At 47.1% G+C, this 22449-nt stretch overlaps 1 protein-coding gene across 1 annotated transcript in view; it reads left to right on the forward strand.

Annotated features, from left to right (window-relative positions):
* Positions 1 to 22449, forward strand: part of LOC140395589 (zinc transporter ZIP11-like) — a 764184-nt gene that overhangs the window by 501177 nt on the left and 240558 nt on the right. The window contains exon 7 of the mRNA XM_072483554.1: positions 15035 to 15196. Coding sequence (XP_072339655.1) covers positions 15035 to 15196 — 162 coding nt within the window. The remainder of the gene's footprint in view (positions 1 to 15034; positions 15197 to 22449) is intronic.

Below are 22449 nucleotides of genomic sequence, written 5' to 3' on the forward strand. Positions count from 1 at the left end.
ATATTCATAGCTGCTCCGAAAAGCTGAGGATCTACTTTAATCATGAAGCTGCCAATCGATAACGGAGGGGGCGGGTTGATAACGCCAATCCGAGTCCTGGGTTACATCAGTAATTCTTCGGTGAGAATTAATTGACAGCGACTGAATGCAAAAGACGCATAAAGTACTATTCTGAAACCTGTTTATTTATTTAGAAATTGATAAATATGCTTCTTACGACGGGTACAGTTTAGGGAAACAAAACTTTCTGTCTTCATCCGTCAATTCCCAAACTTGCCTTTCTGCATCAGAAAGCTGAAATATTTAAAATAAATTAGATATATTCTTGGCATGTGGCTGGCACTGGTAAAACTGCGGAGAATATCCATTCCAAGTTGTCACGGTTAATTTTGTACAACTGAGTTTCATAACCTTCAGAGGGCATTAAGAGTTAATAACGTAACCTGAAATTGGAGACATGATGTTGGCCAGACATGTTGAAGACGATACACTGCCTTCCCTGAATAAACAAGTTGGCTTTTTTATGACTGTTACGATCCCAGTTGATGTTGTAACTGGCCGGTAAGACCCCAGAAAGGAACCCTAGCTCAAAAAAAACTTTTTAAAAATAAAACATGGAGGAACGGTGTCTCGGGACTGCTAATCAGTTTCAGCAACAAGGAAAACATATTTATTAAACCTGCGAAATTGGTTTATTATGCATACTCTTTTACTTCACTTTAGCTTAACAAATACACACATATTTAAAGAATAACGTACAGCTTAAGCTACAATTGTCTCAACACAAAAAAGTCCCTTCTAAGCACGCCAGAGGACTGTGGTCAAATACACGCTCTGCTCTGAACCCAAGTTAGTATCTGTGATTTTCTCCTCAGAATCCCTCCAGATGATTGTCACAGGGGAGTTTCCAAACTCCACTCACAAAAGCAGGCTTTAAATTATTCTCTCATAATAATGCTTTCCCTTGGTAGTTTGCAATCCGAAATCCAATCCAGGTTTTCAAATGGCACTTACAAACAAAGCTTTTGCTCCACTTTCAACAGCGAATCCAGACCAAGATTTAACACCAATCCATTTAGGATTTCTTGGTCTTGACTAGTCTGCAAACTGCTCATAATGTCTTTAACTCGCGACCCCCAGATTGTGTTAAAATTATTAGTCTGAAGTCTGCTGTCCCACATTAAATCTAATTATTGCAATTGTCTCTTTAACTCAGAACTCTTTGTTTACTCTTCCTTGAATTCTTCTGAACAATACTCTGTTCACTTGACTCCAGACTTCTGAGGCACTCTTTCTGTACCAATTCCCTGTTTTTCTGGACTGTGACCATGAACTCCGGAGACCACCTCATCTGAGGCTTCAGCAAATCCACATGACACCCTGACCAATGGAATCAGAGCACGTGCAATTTCAGCTTTACTTGCTGCCCTCCTGCCCCCATCCTGATGATGAGAATTTGAAATAGCTGGTGCCAAGGATACCCACCTGGGGCCTGAGGGATCTTTGTTGCGATAAACAGTTTGGGCCCCGATCACATCATGGGAATATGACTGTTCGTTGCAACCCCAGGTCTGCGAGGGGAAATCCTTCAAAGCTGGGGCCAGATGATTACAAGCACGGTCAGTTTAAAAAAAAGTTAACTTTTAGTAGTTTCCTTTTGGGTCCAGCCTGCACTCGCTTCTCTCATCCTGCCCTGACCCCAATAACATCGTCCGAACCTCCTACTGAAACGCTTGAATGGTCCATCTGCTCGACAGACTACATTCTTGTCTGGAAATTACTAGATAAGAACATAGGAATTAGGAGCAGAAGTAGGCAATTCAGCCCTTTGAGCCTGCTCCTCCATTCAATCAGATCGTGGCTGATCTCTTCCTGGCCTCAAATCCACCTCCCTACCTGTTTCCCATATCTCTTTAACCTATTTTTAAAATCAAAAATATATCAGGGGCAGGATTCTCCGACCCTCCGCGAACTGGGAAGGACCTACCTTCTTCCACGCGGGCCCGCTGTGTGGTCCGCCATGTCGGCGGCATCCGCGCCAAGGTGGGCTGCCGCACGCACGCTTGCGGCCACCATGCGCATGCGCGCCCGCACAGTCTGGCTAGCAGGGCCCCACCGGCAGCCAGAGCTGCGGGACGCACGCCGGGGCTCTGCTAGCCCCCTGGAAAACGGAGAATCACCCGGACCTTCGAAGAAAAAGTCAGGAGTGATTCTCGCCCGTTTTCCGGCGGGCGTGGGGACTTAGTCCCCAGAAGGGAGAATCCCACCCCTTATCTCCTTCTTGAAACTATATAATGACTCAGACTTCACTGTACCATGGGGCAGTGAGTTCCACAAATTGGCCACCCTCTGCGAGAAGTAGTTTCTACTCATCTCAGGTTTAAATTTACCGCCTCTCAACCTATATCTGTGACCTCTCGTTCTAGCTTGCCCCTCAAGAGGGAACATTTGGTCTATGTTTATTTTATCAATCCCTTTTGGTATTTTATATACCTCAATCAGACCCCCTCTCAACCTTCTAAACTCCAGCGAGTATAAACCCAAACTGATTAATCTCTCCTCATACGTCAACCCTTTCATCCCTGGAATCAATCTGGTGACCCTCCTCTGAACTGTCTCCAATGCCACCACATCCTTCCTCAAATAAGGAGACCAAAACTGGACACAACACCCTATACTATTGCAACAACACTTCACTACTTTTATACTCCAGTCCTTTTGCAATAAATGCGAACATTCCATTTGCTTTTTTAATTACATGCTGTACCTGCACACTAACCTTCTGCGATTCATGAACAAAGCCACCCAGATCCTTCTATCCAGATGCACTTTGAATCTGTTTCCATTTAGATAATAATTTATCATTCTATTTTTTCGGGTAAAATTAATAATCTCACATTTATCCACATTAAACTTCATCTGTCAAAATTTAGCTCAGTCACCTAGCCCATCTATAGACATCTGTAAAATCTTTATCTCCTCTTCACAATCTGCTTTCCCAGCTATTTTTGCATTATCCGCAAATTTTTCTATATTTATAGTCCCTGTTTGCAGATCATTTATATAGATTGTAAACAGTTGAGATCCGAGGACTGAGCCCTGCGGCACCCCGCTAGTTACAGTTAGCCAGCCAGAGGAGGACCCATTTATGCTGACCCTCTGGTTTCTGTCAGTCAGCCAATCCTCAGTCCAATCTAGTACTCTACCGCCAATCCCCTGCGATCTCACCTTCTGGGTCAGTCTTTTCTGCGGCATCTTGTCAGTCCTCTTTCCGTACTCTCTTTCCAATCCATGTACGTCTCTCGATACAACATATTTGCCCTTGCATATGGACCCAGTTCAGTCAAGCTGCTGTGGGGTTGGCAGACTCCATACCTGAACTTCATTATCCCATTGAATGAATATCAGCGACACCTTCTTTCAGGTCCCGTGTTCCTCAGTTGCAGGTTTGTCCAATTTGTCTATCAAGCGATTTTGTTTTCATTTTCTTCCCCTTGCCTTTGTTCAGAGCGAGTGAAGATTAGTTGAAGCAATCAGGCGGGGGGGGGGGGGGGTGGAATATGTTTGGCTGCCAGTGCTCAGAGTTCATATTCATGTTGCTGCTTGCTGCGCAATGTTTGACCTGTTTCGGATTATTGAAGTCCCTACATATGAAGTCGTGGTCGCATTAAATTAATGCTGCAGAAAATCAGTCTAAAATTGCGCAAAGGTCCACAACCGGAAGTTTGGGCTCTTAAGAAGGCAATGGTATTATAATGACCCAGTTGCCACCTCACCGTGGATCTAAAAGAATACTTTGCACCCCCTCATCTGGAGTACCGTGTCCAATTCTGGGCGCTGTGTTTGAGGAAGGATGTGAAGACAGGAGAGAGAGTACAAAACAGATTCACACGAATGACTCCAGGATTAAAGAACTGGAGCTGTGAGGACAGACTGGAGAGGCTGGGACTTTTTTCCTTGGAGGAAAGAAGAATGAGAGGAGACGTGATAATTCCTGAGGGGTACGGACAGGGTGAATAGTGAGAAATTGCTCCCACTCGAGAGCGTCAAGGACTAGAGGGCACAGATTCAAAATAATTGGCAAAAGGAGTAAGAGCGATTTGAGGAACAATATATTCACCCAGAGGGTGGTTGGAGTCTGGAACAAACGTGCTGAGAGGTTGGTGAAGGCAAGTTGCATTGCGGTCGTCAAAAGGGAATTGGATTGCTATCTGGAAAGAGGGAATGTGCAAGGTGTCAGGGATCAGGCACGGAATGGGACTTGCTAGCATGTTCTTTCAGAGAGCTAGTGTAGACTCAAGAGGACCAAATGGCCGCCTCCTGCATTATAAAGATTCTGTACTGAACTTGGAATGTTGACCAAAGGGACTGACTGTTTCACTCATTGTTATTCGCAAATTCGAACAAGATGAACATGCTGCAAGCAGCAGTCACTAACATTTTGGCAGCTGGTAACTTCAGGTCTCAGCACACAGACCGCAAAGTTAGTTGGGCTGGAACCCTGATGTGATAGCTCCCTTGCTTTATTTCTGGTTTATTAAGCCTGTCGTATTCATTCAGTGTTATTTTGTTCACATTCCTATTGTACCAGCATTTCCCTATTCATCGGCCTGCTGTGAACATCCAGCACTTTGCATACATTTGGTCTCCTGTCTTGTCCGGCTTCGCTTGGACGGTCAGATAGAGAGCTTTCAGCTGTGTTTGATTGACAGCAGCAGCAGAGAGGACAGGCAATCGGGAGGAATGAGGAGGACGGGGGAATCGATCGCAACAGTCAGAGCAAAATGCAACATTTCCTTTTCAGATCATGAACTGACAGCAGATATTTTTGTGTTCATCTCAAGTCCTTGTTACTTTTGAGCTGCTTGCCAGTCAGTCATCAAGTTGCCAAATATTTTTATCATTTGTCCAGTTCTGGAGGCTCAATCTCCTGGTTATGTTTGGCAGCAGGAGAACATGGAGAGCAAATTGCCATCCCGAGATGACTTTACCTTTTCTCTCACTAGCCTTTGCCCTTATTCGAAGTTGCCAATGCTGTAGGTGGCGAATGGCTCTCCTACTGCCTCACTGCCCATGGGTTTGAAGGAGCGAATGAATGCTAGTTTGGAAGTCACTTCTGTTAACTGATTGTGAAATAGCATTGAGCTGACGCTGGTAATGAAACACTGCTAGGTGAAAGAGCGTGGCTATGTCAGTTGAAAGAATATTAATTGCCAGCTGAGAGCTTGTACATTATAAGGAATATTAACTGGCAATTGAGCCTCTTGTACAGTGCAGAATTATTTTACACCGTTATCTTTTTTGTTCTTAGATGAATTTTCATGCGGAAGTCTCTCAACTACACCATCCCATTCTCTGATTGAAGCTGGTTTTAATGATAGTAAGAGGGGTCTAAGAGAAAAACATATCGTTGGTATTTATATAAAGCTCATTTCTCAAAAAAGCTTGGTGTCGCTTGTAATCTATACTCACTGGCCCAACACTACACCCCAGACCAGAGCCTCCTATCACTCGACAGCTACTTTGCCGTCTCCAACTCATTAAATTATACAGGACTTGGAGAGGTAGACACTGCGAGATTGCTTACCCCTGACAGTATAAAAATTAGGATTTGATCGACTGGGGCTCAGATGAGGAGAAATATCTTCCCTCAGAGGATTGCATAAGATTATGCAGTTTATATAGAACAAAAACAGGCCATTCAGCCCAACCAGTCTATGCCAACCCTTAAGCTACACGCGAGGCTTCTCCCATTTTGCCTCATCTATCATCGTAACCCTGTATTCCGTTCTTCCTCAGAGGCTTGACTAGCTTCCCTTTATAGGCGGCTATAGTATTCACTTCAACCACACCCTGTGGTAGCAAGTTCCACATTTGCACCACTTTCTGGGGGTTTCTTCTGAATTCCATATTGGATACCTTGCTGACTCGTTTATATCGATGGCCTTGAGTTTTGCTCTTCGTCACAAGAGGAAACGTTCTCTCCGTTTCCACTCTATCAAAACCTTTATCATTTTCAAGGCCTCTATGAGGTCATTCCTTCAGCTTTTCTTTTCAAGAGGAAAGAAGTGCAATCTGCCATCCCTTCCCGATCTGTGCAGCACACGTTTCTGGGATCATCCCTGTAAATCTTCTCTGCATCCTCAGTGCCTTTGTATCCTATTTATAATATGGCAATCGGAACGGCATGCGGTACTCGTAAGTGTGGTCTAACCAAGGTTCAACACATGTTGAGCATAACTTCCCTACTTTTCAATTCTACCTCTCTAGAAATAGAATCCAGTGTTCAGTTTCTTTTTTTTAATGATGTTGCTTTTGGTGATTGGTGTATTTGTACCCCAAGATGACTTTGTTCCTCTACCCCACCTAGACTTGCAACATCTAAATAAGAAGCGATCTCCTCCTGGCCAAATGTGCTACCTCTCATTTATCAGTGCTTTAAATCATTTGCCAATTCTTTGCCCATTCTGAGGCCTACCCCCTGAGGGTTAGATTGATAGACTCTTGGTCTTTCAGGGAATCGAGGGATATTGGAGTCGGTGGGAAAGTGCAGCTCAGTCAGAAATTCCACAATGGTTTTATTGAATGGCAGAGCCGGCTCAGGGGGCTGTTTCTCTACTCTTGCTTTTGTTTCTTATGTCCTTAACATTCCATCCCCACCCTGCCCTCCGCACGTTCACATCCTCAGTGAATCTTTGATCATCTCCTTTTACCCCGCTCCATTCCAGGGTCTTTCAAAGCCTTCAGCAGCTTCCTCCCCACATTAGCCAAGTCCTTTCTGACGACTGCCCTATGTTTAACACCTCTGAGATCCTCAAACTGTGTGTCGTCACCTCCAAGCTTTGTTCTCTTTACTCCCCTCTCTCTTTTTTCACATTTTTCACATTTCCTGCCTGGGTTCTGCCCTGCCAAGAACACCGAGACTGCTCTAACGTCACAGATATCTTTATGTTTGCAACCGTGGGACTCTGTATCTTCTTGTATTTTCCATGGTATTGAACATGGTTGAAGACTCCATCTTCTTTGATAATTTTTCCTCTGTGTCCTTCCGATTTTCCAACTCTGCGCTTGCAGTCAACTCAAATCTTCCTCTGTTTTCCGCCCTTTCCACATTCTAACCCTTGGCAGTGTAGTTTGCTGGTGTAGGCCAGGGTTCTCTGTGTGTGGTGATGGTGCAAAGTTCCAATGCTCTCTCATCTTTCTTGACTCCATGATCACCTATGCACTACCGCTGTTGCATGTTTGACATCCAGTTCTGGATGAGCAAGAACTTCCTCCAACTTCGCTTTGACAAGATCAACTCATCTTTTTCAGCTTCCACCAGAATGAGTTCTACCTCCCACCTAATTCTACAGCTCTCTCCAGCAGACTACACGATCCTGGCTGGATCTTGACAGCCGTCTACACGAGCGGGATCTTCCAGTCCTCCCCGACAACGTACTCCCATTTGGGTTTCCTGGGTGGTGAGGGGTGCATTCAACAGGAAATCCCGTTGACAGTGGTGGGACCAGAAAATCCCACCGCCGGCCAACGGTGGGCAACCCCCGCCGCCGACAAACACGCGGCGGGTAAATCCCACCCCTGAGACAGACTTCAGTCCCCATCAATGCTGCACATTTCTACCTCCAAATGGAAACCTTCATCCTTCTTCACCTTAAATACTGTTGAAAATCTCATTTGTGCCTACATGAATCTCCAGGTTCTACAAATTCCACCGGGTGGGCGGCAAGATTGCACAGTGGTTAGCACTGTAGCTTCCACAGCGCCAGGGTCCCAGGCTTGGGTCACTGTCTGTGCAGAGTCTGCACGTTCTCCCTGTGTCTGCGTGAGTTTCCTCCGGGTGCTCCGGTTTCCTCCCACAAGTCCCGAAAGACGTGCTGTTAGGTGAATTAGACATTCTGAATCCTCCCTCTGTGTCCCCAAACAGGCGCCGGAATGTGGCGACTAGGGGCTTTTCACAGTAACTTCATTGCAGTGTTAATGTAAGCCTACTTGTGACAATAAAGATTATTTTTTTAAATGGAGCTTCAACCTGCCCAGAATTCCACTGCCTGCACCCTATTCCACGCTACTCTTATCCTTGCGAACGTCTGCTGGCTCCCCAATGCCCAATTCACCAAATTCAAATTCATGGCTTTGCCCATTCCGAATTCTGTATTCTCCCCGAGCACCACAGGCCAGCGTACATTTTCTTCTTTGTATTCAGCCCTTTCTGAACATCACTGTTGACACACTATAAAGTGTTCCCCTTGAACCCCTCCACCTTGTTACCTCCGTTCTCCAAAAACTTCCTCAAAACGCATGCCTTTGGTCACCTCTCCGAACTCTTGTATCACCAATGTCTGGTGTCTGCTGTTACCTCTGCAAAGTGATTCTGGTTGTTTTATCATTTTGACGGGGCTGTATAAATGTTAACAAGGTGAGTTCTGGCTATTCATTTTTAGGCAAGTGGCTTGTTATTTTAAGGTTTCTGAGTTTGAAATGCTAAATCTTTAGAATTAGCTTATATCTCAGTCTAGGCTGACACTTCAGTGGCTTGTTGAAGGAGTCACCTCTCAGAAATAATTCAATTCAGGCCCCCAACTGCTCGAGCAGGTGGGTGTTAAATATCGAATGGCAGTATTTGATGTGAAGGGACCTTCGGTGCCTTGGCTAACATTCATCCCTTAATCAACATCACCTAGACAGATTTATTGATCATTCATGTTATTGCTTTGTGCCCGCTGTGCTTGCCTATAAAAACGTTGCTCTTCAAAAGTACTTTGTTGGCTGTGAAACACTAAGGCCATCTTGAGGGCAGGAGAGATGTTATAAAAATAAACATAGCTTAGTTTGTTCTTTCCTTCTCTGTAATAGATTAAACTTTGTTTTCAGGAACTCTATCACTTTAATAAATTGAATTTCAAAAATGGTTATAGTGCAGTCCAAACAGAACACTCAGTGAGGATCAGTGTTTCCAGGGGCACTAACTCGAGTGCTTGCTGAATTATATTTTTTGGGCGGCGGGAGAGAGAAGAATCAGAAATATCAAACACATTTGTCACAGGAAGAATGGACACTGATGAGTGTCCTCCATTCATTCACATTGAACTCCTCAACCTCCTGATTACTCTCCTTGACCAAATCGACAGCCCCATGATTCCCACCTGATTCTCACCTGACCCCCCCCCCCCCCCCCCCCCCCCCCCCCCCCACTTCCCCTGGTTTCCCCAAATCCCCCCGGTTTCCCCAAATCCCCCCCCGGCCCGTCTTCACCACCTTGCTTCCCTGACCCCAGACCTGCCTCCACCCGCCCAACCTGACCCGACCTCTACCCAGCTGCCACCCTACCCCTTACCCACTTACCTCACCCACCTCCTCATGCGCCCATTCAGTCAGGCACTCACACATCAACTCACTGAAAACCACTTAGCAAACGACAGCAGCCAGTGCTGGAAAGAGGGGAAGTGGCATGTCTTCCCCCGATGACCCTGCTGCCACGAGGAAGCAGTAAGATTGAGGGCACGCTCCACATTTCTGAAGAAGCCCAGGATTGGAAGTCCCAGCCAGAATTGCGGAGTTCAGGCGAGGCGCAGTAAAGTAGGAGCAGAGTGGCAATCCGCTGGTGATTGTCGCTCATCGGAAGATTCGGGCCAATGTTCTGTGCATTCGCAAACAAACAAAGATTCAAACGTTTCTGAATGATGGTGATACCCCTTTAATAGAAATCCCACCGGTGACCATTCAATAATTGGTCAGCAATGTTTACCTAAACAGTCCAAAGTTCACTGTTATTGATCCTGTTCTTGGTGTCTGGAGGCAATATGTTCTTGAGATAGTCGCCCAGTGCCTGCCGTAGCTGAAATGATTAAGTGCCTTGACCGTGTGACTTTGCCAGCACTTAAAAAAAAACAATTGGATTCATTCAGACTCTCTTCTCTTGGTGCCATTAGATTTAAATTTTTATCAGTGACACTGGAGCAGAGAGGAAAGGAGAGGGCAAGAAAAGTGTTGTTTCTGTGAAGTTCAATGAAGGCAGCAGTAATGTGGCTGGCACACAGTCAACCTGGGGAATTATCAGTGACATTACCGAGCGCTGACAGTCAGCTGCCTGCACTGGGACTGTAAATGAGATGTCGGCTGTAATGAATGTGGGGTTAGTGCTTGGCGAGCTGCTAATTATCTTGGTCAGTTAGAACTGCGGCACATTCAGTTTTCATTGGCAGCACATTCAACTCCGGTTAAGCAAATAACCTGTTGAAAATAACACTTCATTTGGTTCAGTTGCTGGGTGTTATTCACTCGATTAAACTGTACATGTATCCAGTGTGAAGGAATGGTTCAATATATGGTAAAAAATGCCAAATGCTGGTGATAATTTCGTCAAAGTCTTAAGTAAAGGCTGTATAGGGCATTCAACGGGCAACGCCTTTATGATAAACATTTCTTTGAGAAACCTTTATTCATTTTTACACATATTTAGCAGGCCATGAATGAATGAATCTGAAGTGAGTTGGTAAAAAGAAACCTTGGTTTGTTCCAAAGCAATTATATTTACAACATACATCAGATCCCAGCCGGGTCTGTTCTGTCGGTTCCATACCTGGACGATTTTATACAGATTTTAATCATGAATGTCCTCGGGCTCCTCGCCACCTTAGAAGGGGAGCTCATGGTAGCACAGTGGTTAGCATTGTTGCTTCACAGCGCCAGGGTCCCAGGTTCGATTCTCGACTTGGGTCACTGTCTATACGGAGTCTGCACATTCTCCCCGTGTCTACGTGGGTTTCCTCCAGGTGCTCCGGTTTCCTCCCACAAGTCCCAAAAGACGTGCTGTTAGGTAATTTGAGCATTCTGAATTCTCCCTCTGTGTACCCGAACAGGCGCCGGAGTGCGGCGACTAGAAGCTTTTCACAGTAACTTCATTGCAGTGTTAATGTAAGCCTACTTGTGACGCGAATAAAGATTATTATATTTCGGCGAGACTGATTCCGGAAGGACAGGCTCCGGATTCCCGGAATCACGGAGCAGCCCAGGCCACAGGGAAGTAATGTGGGAGCAGGGGGGAGGGTTTCATCGGAGGGGGTTGCGGAGAGGGAAAGGTGCAGGGGCATTGGCAGCAAGGACAGTGGAACACCCCCTCCATTCTTGATGTCGCGTCGCGTCCCTCGATCAGATACTGAGTGCCTTTGATCGAGGAATGTCAACTCGCGAGCCCAAATTGGCCGCACAGTTTTAGCTGCTGCGCATGTGCCTGACGACAGGCCTGCCCATCATTAGTTTAATATCACTGGTGGCGGGATGAGGCCCTTAATTGGCCAATAATTGGGCATGTAAAGATCTCAGTAGGTGGCAGGGCGGGAAACTCAGCTGTGGGTCTTCCCACCCTGAACTTAATTCTGGCAGAGGTGGGAAGGCGGTGAGATTCCGCTACGCCACCATCAGGCCGAATTACATTCCTTTTCCGCCTCCAAACTCACAATATTGACGCTTGTTGCTAACTTTTGGTTGGCTCTTAATTTGGCTCTGTTTAATCATGTTTGCTCAAGAGTCGCCAGGTATCTTTCGACACCGCCACAAGATTCAGAACCGAATACTGATCAATGACTCGATACACCAGTTAGTAAGTTCAAAAGCAATGCTCATTTATTTACACACAGTCAAATCTACTCATGCATAAACTCTACAAACTAAACTACCACTATTACTAAAGCCTATACCTAGCTTCGGGTGCCCACTCAGCCCACAGAGGAATAATGGCCGTTGCTCCGTTCTGAGGCTGCTGGGTTGAGCTGTTTACAGGGTAGCAACTAGGAGCGTCTATCTCCTGGCGTGCGTTGACTTGGGACTTACTTGGTCTGGTGCAGCTGCTAGGCAGGTCTCTCTCTTCGGTGAGAGCCAAAGCCAAAGTTCTCCCTTGGGGGATACCTTTATTACTAAAAAGGGCTTCGCGTGCTTTTGGGCGGGCCTTGAACTTGGCCTCAACTAATTGGGTCTTTCCCAATCATCTGTATCGATTTTCCTCCAATAGAGGGGTGGTTCCCTGATCGCTGGGCGTGTCCTGGTGACTGTCAGTCAGCTTTGTCTTAGCTTCTTCTGGCGCCGGGGAGTCTGTCCTAACATTGTGTATCTAAGTGTTTCCCTTTAGTCCCCGGAGATGGCTCATTAGTATGTAGATTGCTTGGTAGTTTCTGTCCTGTCTGAGAGTTTAAGGTTCTAATCAACAGACAGAGCTTGCACCTGCTTGTTTCTTAGCATTGTCCAATTTTCCCTGCAGTCTTTGCAAGTGTCCATTTTGTAATCGGGACGTGGCCATCCCAGATGGCTACACGTTCCAGGGTAGGAAGTGACGCTTTGTCAGAAACACTGCCCCCCTGGTGAGACATCAAAACCAATGTTAAACTGATGTCTGACAGCTTACGTGGATGTTAAAGTTCTCAGAATAAAAGCAGGCACTTTCTGTGCCTTGGGTAATATTCAATCTTGAACTCTCATCACCAAACAGATTACCTGGCTTCTCATTTCATTTCAATTTGTAGTTTTACGCAAAGTGGCTACACTGACAGAACAGCACCTTGAAATAATTTCTTTTTGTGGAGTATGTTCCGACATTTCTGATGAATGTGATGAAATTCTGTCTGTGTCCTTCTGACTGCAGTTAATTTCTTGCATGTATTTTTGTCAGTTGCAAATCTCATGGAGCATCTCCTTCCTGTGAGACATGAAATGAGATGACACTTGAGTGATGCTGAGAGGCTTCGGAATTAATCGCAAGGTCACACTGTGATCTGATGGCTTTGATCTGCGGAAAGTTCACATTCATATTTTCCCAAACTCTGTTGTGAAGTGTTGGCCGTAATTTGATGGGTCTTATTAAGGTATTCGCAGCCTTACTTTGTTCTATAGTAAGTATTTATTAACTACCAGGAACTATGTACCTAGGTGCAGTAAAGGTCTATGAGCAGAGCGGTCTCCATGCTTGCTTCTACACACAGCTCTGTCCAACACTACACTGCCCCCTAGGTGCAGGTCATGTGTTCTCTTACATCACTGTATGGACCATACTGTACTCAGTCCCGTGGTAACCCTTTATGTATCAGATCTTTCAACTACAAATATGATGGTATTAATAATAATCTTTATTGTCACAAATAGGCTTACATTGCAATGAAGTTACTGTGAAAAGCCCCTAGTCGCCACACTCCAGAGCCTGTTCGGGTAGACTGAGGGAGAATTTAGAATGTCCAATTCACCTAACAAGCACATCTTTTGGGACATGTGGGAGGAAACCGAAGCACCCGGAGGAAACCCACGCAGACACGGGGAGAACGTGCAGGCTCTGCACAGACAGTGACCCAAGCCGGGAATCGAACCTGGGTCCCTGGCTCTGTGAAGCAACAGTGCTAACCCCTGTGCTACTGTGCATGGCAGTGTGATAATGACCTGATAAGAATTGTTACTGAGAGAAGAATATTGGCCGTATTACGATGTTCAGTAATAAATGTATGACAGTACTTTTCCTTGTGTTAACTTTCAACATTTGAAATCTGGCTGTCTTGCAGACTGAACAGAATGTTTGTTTACTAGAGTGAGTGTGATATGAAAGACAAATGGCTGATGGGTTGAATGCGTGTGTTACATGAATAACTAGCTATTTTTTCTGTGAGTGAATCTGGCTGGGGAAAAAGCCATTTCTTAATCTGTAGCTATGTCTTGAGCGGAAAGGCATGGGGAGGTTACGATTCAACCTAATTTTCTTTTTCTGGCTACGTCGCTGCTGTGGGGCGTTCCTCGGAGGAACCTTTACAACTGCCAGAGAAAGGAGACCCTACCATCTGAGCCTTATTTTTTTTTTTAATTTACAGTACCCAATTCATTTTTTCCAATTGAGGGGCAATTTAGCATGTTCAATCCACGTACCCTGCACGTCTTTGAGTTGTGGGGGTGAGACCCACGCAAACACGGGGAGAATGTGTAAACTCCACAAGGACAGTGACCCAGAGCCGGGATCGAACCTGGGACCTCGGCGCCGTGAGACGCCGTGCTGCCCTGAGCCTTATTTTTAACAGCTGAAAGGACAGTATGACTGCCCACTCATCAGCCCTCATCTAACATCGAAACACAGACTAAAGGCTAGACTGGGTGGCCACTTTGCAGAACACCTTCACTCAATCTGCAAGCATGCCCCCAACCTTCTTGTTGAGTGCCGCTTAAACTCAGCACCCTGCTCTCATGCCCGCATGTCCGTCTTTGGACTGTCCAATGCTCCACTGAAGCCCGGTGCAATCTAGAGGAACAGCATCTCCTCTTCTGGTTGGGCATGTTGCAAACCTTGGGACTCAATGTTGAGTTAGCCGTCGCTTCCTGGCCTTGTGGCTAAGATCAAGCATAGCACTTCTTGGCCTTTTGGCGAAGGTGAGTGTGGGACCAGTTGTAATGCCTGGATTTGGTATGTCTCTCTTGTGGAGACCATGAATTGGATTCAATTTGAATTGTTTTTTGGAGCAGGCAGGGAGCTGGATTAAAGCTTCGCCCCTGTCCACACTCTGAGCTCTGGCTTTGTAACTCTGATAAAGTAATGGATTAAAAAAAATGTCGAGTTAGCGAACTTTAGATTACAACCTTTATCCTCCATCTTAATCTCCTTTTTCCAAATAACCCATACATGTATTGCCTCAATGCAGAACTCCCTCCGCTTCCTGCACAAGGCCACCTGTCTTTTCTTAAAGTTGCTACTTTTTGTTGCAATCTCTCACAGCTACACTTTAATATCCCTCTCTTCTGCTCTGCCGGAGAGCCAAAAGGACTCGAAAGGTTAACTCTGCTTCTCTCCTTACAGATGCTGCCGGACCTGCTGGGTTTTTCCAGCGTCTTCTGTTCTTATCTAGCGTCAGCTGTTTCTGGAAAATGTTTATAAGCTTAAAGTTGTAACTTTCTTCAAATCCTGGAAATGGTAACAGTGAATTTAGAATTCGAACCAGTTTAAGGTGCTGAGAAAAAAGTATTGTCCCGCAGGATATTTTTCGGCATTCTTATTGGTCGTTTTTTCTTTCAGACAAAGTAGACAATGGGGAGGTTTACCAGAGAAAAAGGGCGCAGCAACCCAACTACCCCGAGGGTTTGACGACATTCAGTAACCTAAGACCCACTCCAGAACAAAGCAGTTGGAAGCGCATCATATTACTTATTCTTGCCATCACCATACACAACATCCCAGGTAAGAAAGACTGAATTTCAGCTGGTCATTTCCAAAATTATACGCTTTGACCAAATGATCGTGCTGGAGACTCAGAAGGTATTACTGACTGAATCAACCTGAAACGGCTAGTTAAACATCTCCAGCAGAACAACATTATGTATAAAGTAAAATTATGCGATAATAATGTGCCACCTTCAATGCTCGATCCTTCTAGAAATTGGAGGCCTCAGTAAATTGATCAAAGAGTGATTGCAGAGGGGTCAGAGTCGGTCTCATACCCAACACTGAAAAATGGCAATCTGTAAACAGGAGACAAGCCCAGCCTGGGCAAACTAGAGTGATTCGGCTCCGGAGCAGGAGAACATAATCTCCCAATTGGAGAATCCAGCCCATGGTCTAGGAGCCTTCTATATTTACAGATGAGTTGAAAATAGTGTCTATATGTGAATATAGCACAGCCTACGTGTGTTCTCTTTTTCTAACCATCCATTAACAGAGGATAATTGTGAACAAGACTGGATAAATATAGATAGACCACATACTGTCATTACCTGTCCATCAGCTACTGTAATATCCTTTGAAAAGAGAATCTAACTCCTTATGGGAATGCAGGACATTCCAGTCAGAGAGTTCTTAATAGAAACTCAAAGGAGTAGACGTATATGTGAAGTCCAAGGTACTTTGATAATGAACGACATCAACATTGATTAAATAATTTCTATTTGCATTTTGCAGCATCCTATCGGATATTTGAGCTTTCTGGTGGGTATTTATTAGGCTTTTGCTGTGATAGCTGCAAAATTCTGGTGTTTAATCAAGTCTTATATTTCATATTTACTGGCATTTGTTTTACCAAAATCATATTTCATTTATCTTCCTATCACACCTCCAGGGGAAGGAGGTGACCTGCCCTCATGTGTTTTCATAGAATCTTAGAATTTACAGTGTAGAAGGAGGCCATTCGGCCCATCGAGTCTGCACTGGCCCTTATGTATGTACCCTATCCCAGTAACCCCCGCTTAACCCTTTTTTGGACACTTAAGGGCAATTTAGCATGGCTAATCTACCTAACCTGCATTTTCTGAAATTCCATTTTTGTTTGAGCGGGGGGGGGGGGGGGTTCTAAATGTACAATGTGTGCAAAACAGATGAGAGGTTATTCACCCAGAAGTTTATGTCATTCAACATCCATTGTCAGTCAATGATGTATAGAGAGGTTTGATCTAGTGTACACACACGTAATGGGACAGTACCATGTGAAGACAATCATCTTCTCACAAAGCACTTAAGAGGTGAAAGCGAATATAACTGGGTGGTCAACTTATGGAACATAGGATGCAAGGGCAGCCTGCAGACCGCCGTGACAATGACTGATTCCAACTGAGCCCACTGCAGAACTTGGGACTGAAAAATATATTATACTGATAAATCTCAGCTTTCTTTTACTGCGATGAAATAAAATGCCAAAAAAAAAAGGCATGCTTTAACAAGTGTCACCATTTGAAGATGTCCTGTGGGCATTTGTGATTGTGTTTGTTACTTCGGACCACTGTTAAATTCTCCCCAATGTGTGCTTCCATTTTATTGCGTTTTTGCACATCTGGCATCTTAAATGAAATCTGATTCCATTTGCACAGTTTGACTGCTCTTTACAAAATTCCAGCCGAATTGTACTGTCAAATCCGCAATTGGACCCAGAATCCGTTAAATGAAAGCAGGGAATAACATTTCTGGTTAAACAATTGCATATATGTAGGCCAAAATGATGTATTATTGAAAGGTGTTTTTACCTGATTCTGGCTTCATCACTTGTACAAGGCAAATGGATTTTTTAAAAAGCAAATTACTGCGGATGCTGGAATCTGGAACGAAAGAGAAAATGCTGGAAAATCTCAGCAGGTCTGGCAGCATCTGTAGGGAGAGAAAAGAGCTAACGTTTCGAGATAAAATTGAATTTTATCCTTCATTGCTAGAGGGATGGAGTTTAAAAACAGGGGGATTATGTTGCAGCTGTATAGGCTTCTGGTGAGGTCACACCTGGAGTACTGTGTACAGTTTTGGTCTCCTTATTTGAGAAAGGATGAACTGGCACTGGAGGGGGTGCAGAGGAGATTCACCAGGTTGATTCCGGAGTTGAGAAGATTGGCCTATGAGGAGAGACTAAGTAGACTGGGATTATGCTCATTGGAATTTAGAAGAATGAGGGGGGGATCTTCTAGAAACATATGCAATTATGAAGGGAATAGTTAAGATAGAAGCAGGGAGGCTGTTTCCACTGGCGGGTGAAACTCGAACTGGGGGCATAGGCTCAAAATAAGGGGAAGCAGATTTAGGACTGAGTTGAGGAGGGACATCTTCACACAAAGGGTTATGAATCTGTGGAATTCCCTGCCCAGTGAAGCAGTTGAGGCTACCTCGATGTAAGGTAGGACCTGCACTACAGGTTCGCCGGTAGCTCCTGCCGGCTGGCTCCGCCCAGGGAGAACTGTATAAATATGCATGACTACCAGTGCCCTGCCATTTCGCCAGCTGCAGCAGGAGGCCACGCATCTGTCTGTAATAAAGCCACAGTTGTACCCAACTTTAGTCTTTGTGCAATTGATCGTGCATCAATTTATTACAGTCAGATTTTCCACAGAATGGATATCCGAATTAAGCCCAATCGCCTGCAGCTGGATCCGTACTCGCCTGACGCCAGGAAAGACTTTGCTCACTGGCTAGCATGTTTTGAGGCCTACATCAACGCGGCGGACCCCGCGCCAACGGAAGCTCAGAAGATAAACGTCCTGTACTCCAGACTGAGCTCCAGCGTGTTCCCGTTGATCCAAGGCGCCACGAATTACACAAAAGCAATGGAACTCCTTAAGGAACACTATGCGCAGAAGGCGAACACGCTCTTCGCCAGCCATGTACTCGCCACCCGCTCACAACTACCTGGTGAGTCCATCGAAGACTTCTGGCGGGCCCTAATTCCACTCGTCCGGGACTGTGACTGTCAGGCCGTTACGGCCGCCGAACACGCGAATCTCCTCATGCACGATGCTTTCGTGACGGGCATAATGTCACCATCTGCGGCCATGACCAGCAGGACCATGATGCCAACCTCGATAAATTCCTCCGCACTGCCACTCTTCTCAACCTGACCTACAACAAAGTGAAGTGTGTGTTCAGCACGACCCGGTTAGCCATTCTCGGCTATATAGTCCAAAACGGACTTTTCGGGCCCGACCCTGACCGCATGCACCCCCTCATGGAACTTGCCCTCCCCCACTGCCCCAAGGCCCTCAAACGATGCCTGGGGTTCTTTTCCTACTACGCTCAGTGGGTCCCAAACTATGCGGACAAGGCCCGCCCACTCATTCAGACCACCCAATTCCCCCTCGCGGCTGAGGCACAACACGCTTTCACTCGCATCAGAGCAGACATCGCCAAGGCCTGGATGTGCGCAGTGGACGAGTCACTGCCTTTCCAAGTAGAAAGCGACGCTTCAGACGTCGCCCTTGCCGCCACTCTAAACCAGGCAGGCAGACCTGTGGCATTCTTTTCCCGAACCCTTCATGCCTCTGAAATTCGACACTCATCCATCGAAAAGGAGGCCCAAGCTATCGTTGAAGCTGTGCGGCATTGGAGGCATTACCTGGCCGGTAAGAGATTCACTCTCCTTACGGACCAACGGTCGGTAGCCTTCATGTTCAATAACACACAGCGGGGCAAGATCAAAAATGATAAAATTTTGCGGTGGAGAATCGAGCTCTCCACCTATAATTACGAGGTCTTGTATTGCCCCGGTAAACTCAACGAGCCCCCAGACGCCCTCTCCCGAGGTACATGTGCCAGCGCACAAGTGGACCAACTCCGGGCCCTACACGACAACCTTTGTCACCCGGGGGTCACTCGATTGCACCATCTAGTCAAAGCTCGCAATCTGCCCTACTCCATCGAGGCAGGAAGGACAGTCACCAGGGCCTGCCAGGTCTGTGCGGAGTGCAAGCCGCACTTCTACCGGCCAGACCGTGCGCGCCTGGTGAAGGCTTCCCGCCCCTTTGAAAGCCTCAGCGTGGATTTCAAAGGGCCCCTCCCCTCCACCGACCGTAACACGTACATTCTCAGTGTGGTCGATGAGTACTCCAGATTCCCCTCCGCCATCCCATGCCCCGATATGACGTCTGCCACCGTCATCAAGGCCCTCAGCACCATCTTCGGTCTGTTCGGTTTCCCTGCCTACATCCACAGTGACAGGGGATCCTCATTCATGAGCGATGAGCCGCGTCAGTTCCTGCTCAGCAGGGGTATAGCCTCCAGCAGGACGACCAGCTACAACCCCCGGGGAAACGGGCAAGTAGAACGGGAGAATGGGACGGTTTGGAGGGTCGTCCAGCTGGCCCTACGGTCCAGGAACCTCCCAGCCTCTCGCTGGCAGGAGGTCCTCCCTGACGCTCTACACTCCATCCGGTCACTATTGTGCACCGCCACTAATATCACACCCCATGAACGTGTTTGTACCTTCCCCAGGAAGTCCACATCCGGGGTGTCGCTCCCGTCTTGGCTCGCTGCTCCTGGACCAGTCCTTCTCCGTAGGCACGTCCGACTCCACAAGGCGGACCCCTTGGTGGACAGGGTTCACCTGCTCCACGCCAACCCTCAATATGCCTACGTTGAGTTCCCCGACGGCCGCCAAGATACTGTCTCACTCAGGGATCTGGCACCGTCAGGTTCCACCCCAACACACACCCCCACCAATGCGCCCCCAGTATCAGCTTGAACCTAGCGTCATGCATTGCAAACACCTTTACCATTCACTTCTACCATCCACTGTATTGTGTAAAATATAGTCCAGTGTACCAATTAACACTTATAACCATCTAGTTACAAGTTTTCATTGTATCATTTTCACTGTTTCTATTTTGTTAATTAGCTAGCTCATTGCTTATATCCACTCTCGGCTATTGCATATGCTGAGATGGTGCAGAATAATGAGCTGTATTCCTGCGTAGAGCCCTGTTAGTGTGGTCACATCCAATGAGTTCTTGCAGTGTCTCAGGCTAGTCGTGTGTGAAAATGCCATGGACGGGATTCTTCATCCCGCCAGCCCCGTTTTCCTGCGCGGCCCATCCCTGCCGGCAGCGGGCTTCTCCGTTCCGGCAGCCGGCCAATTGGGTTTCCCATTATGGCCATCCCACACCGTCAGGAAACCCGCGGGCATGGGTACGCTGCTGGCAAAGCGGAGGATTCCGCCGACGGAGAATCCCGCAGCATGTATTTCAAAAATGGGCAAGTAAATTCCTCCAAATAAGGCATATAATGCAGGAGAATTCCCCATAGCCCGTGATTTGAAAACTCAGTGATGTTTCCTTCTGGAAGTTGCCTTTGGGAATTTTTTTTAACTAATGGTTTGAGGCTAAATGCAACAATGCTGTGTAATTTGAGGATAATTTGACGGCCTATTGAGGTGAATCCTGGGGGTGGGGGTCGGGGGGGGGGGGGGTAGAGGTTTGCTGACTGTCCTTCTGGAACTTGCTACATTACCTTTACATGCCAGAGAGGAATTTTCCAAAATTGATTTTCGGCATATTTGCTTTCTTGCTTTTGGCTGCATGTATAATTAAAGGGTGGCACGGTAGCACAGGGGTTAGCACTGTTGCTTCACAGAGCCAGGGTCCCGAGTTTGATTCCCGGCTTGGATCACTGTCTGTGCGGAGTCTGCACGTTCTCCCCGTGTCTGCATGGGTTTCCTCTGGGTGCTCCGGTTTCTTCCCACAAGTCCCAAAAGACGTGCTGTTAGGTGAATTGGACATTCTGAATTCTCCCTCAGTGTACCCGAACAGGTGCCGGAGTGTGGCGACTAGGAAATTTTCACAGTAATTTCATTGCGGTGTTAATGTACGCCTACTTGTGTTGACAATAAAGATTATAAATCAAGGTGAAAGTGTGCAGAGGTGATACCATGATGCCATAGGACAGGCCAAATAAGTAGCTGGATTTACCTGTTCACTTTTGTGTCTCTCCATAAACATTTCCCCGGCTTTTCAAAGAGGGGAAAAAAGTCGGAGATTAGGGGCGAGATTCTCCGACCCCCCGCTGGGTCAGAGAATCTCCGGGGGCTGGCGTGAATCCCGCCCCCGCCGGTTGCCGAATTCTCCGGCACCGGAGATTCGGCGGGGGCGGGAATCGTGCCGCGCCGGTTGGCGCCCCCCCCCCCCCCCCGGCGATTCTCCGGCCCAGATGGGCCGAAGTCCAGCTGCTAGGATGCCTGTCCCGCCGGCGTGGATTGAACCACCTACCTTACCGGCGGGACAAGGCGGCGCGGGCGGGCTCCGGGGTCCTGGGGGGGGCGCGGGGCGATCTGGCCCCGGGGGGTGCCCCCACGGTGGCCTGGCCCACGATCGGGGCCCACCGATCCGTGGGCGGGCCTGTGCCGTGGGGGCACTCTTTTCCTTCCGCCTTCGCCAAGGTCTTCACCATGGCGGAGGCGGAAGAGACCCCGTCCACAGCGCATGCGCGGGGATGCCGTGAGCGGCTGCTAATGCTTCCGCGCATGTGCCTCCCGGAGATGTCATTTCCGCGCCAGCTGGCGGGGCACCAACGGCCTTTTCCACCAGCTGGCGGGGCGGAAATTAGTCCGGCGCGAGCCTAGCCCCTCAAGGTTGGGGCTCGGCCCCCAGGATTCCGCACCTTTGGGGCGGCGCGATGCCCGACTGATTTGCGCCGTTTTTGGCGCTGGTCGGCAGACATCGCGCCGATACCAGAGAATTTCGCCCTAGGTATCAGACAGAAAATTTGGGGCCGATAAAGGAATCTCTAGGGGGTTCATTACTTCCAGTTGCTTAACTGGAGAGGACTGGCCCAGATGATAATGTCCATCTGCTGCTGTCTGTAACTCGCCTCATTAGGAACCAGCAGTCTTTCACTGATGACTCATTGCTCATTCGAATTGGATCGAACAGTACTTGAATTCCCCCAAATTACTTGCACAGTACCATTTGAACTCCCCAAGGGCCACAGTGTGCTGAGATTACCCTGCTGTTGAAATATGATTATCAAATCATCAGTAATTATGGAAGATTTATTACAGAGGTTCAAAATATCTGCAAACCCAATCCGTAGAAGGTTTGCCAATTCCGCTCCCTACCCTCCACACTTTCTGACTTTAACATGGAAACTCTGGTATAGTTGTGTACGTATGAGACATGCAAATACATGATTTAGGAGCAGAAATAGGCCATTCAGCCCCTTGACCATACTCTGCCCTCTGATAAGATCATGGCTGATCT

This window comes from Scyliorhinus torazame, chromosome 18 (assembly GCF_047496885.1).
Source record: "Scyliorhinus torazame isolate Kashiwa2021f chromosome 18, sScyTor2.1, whole genome shotgun sequence".
Classification (NCBI taxonomy): domain Eukaryota; kingdom Metazoa; phylum Chordata; class Chondrichthyes; order Carcharhiniformes; family Scyliorhinidae; genus Scyliorhinus; species Scyliorhinus torazame.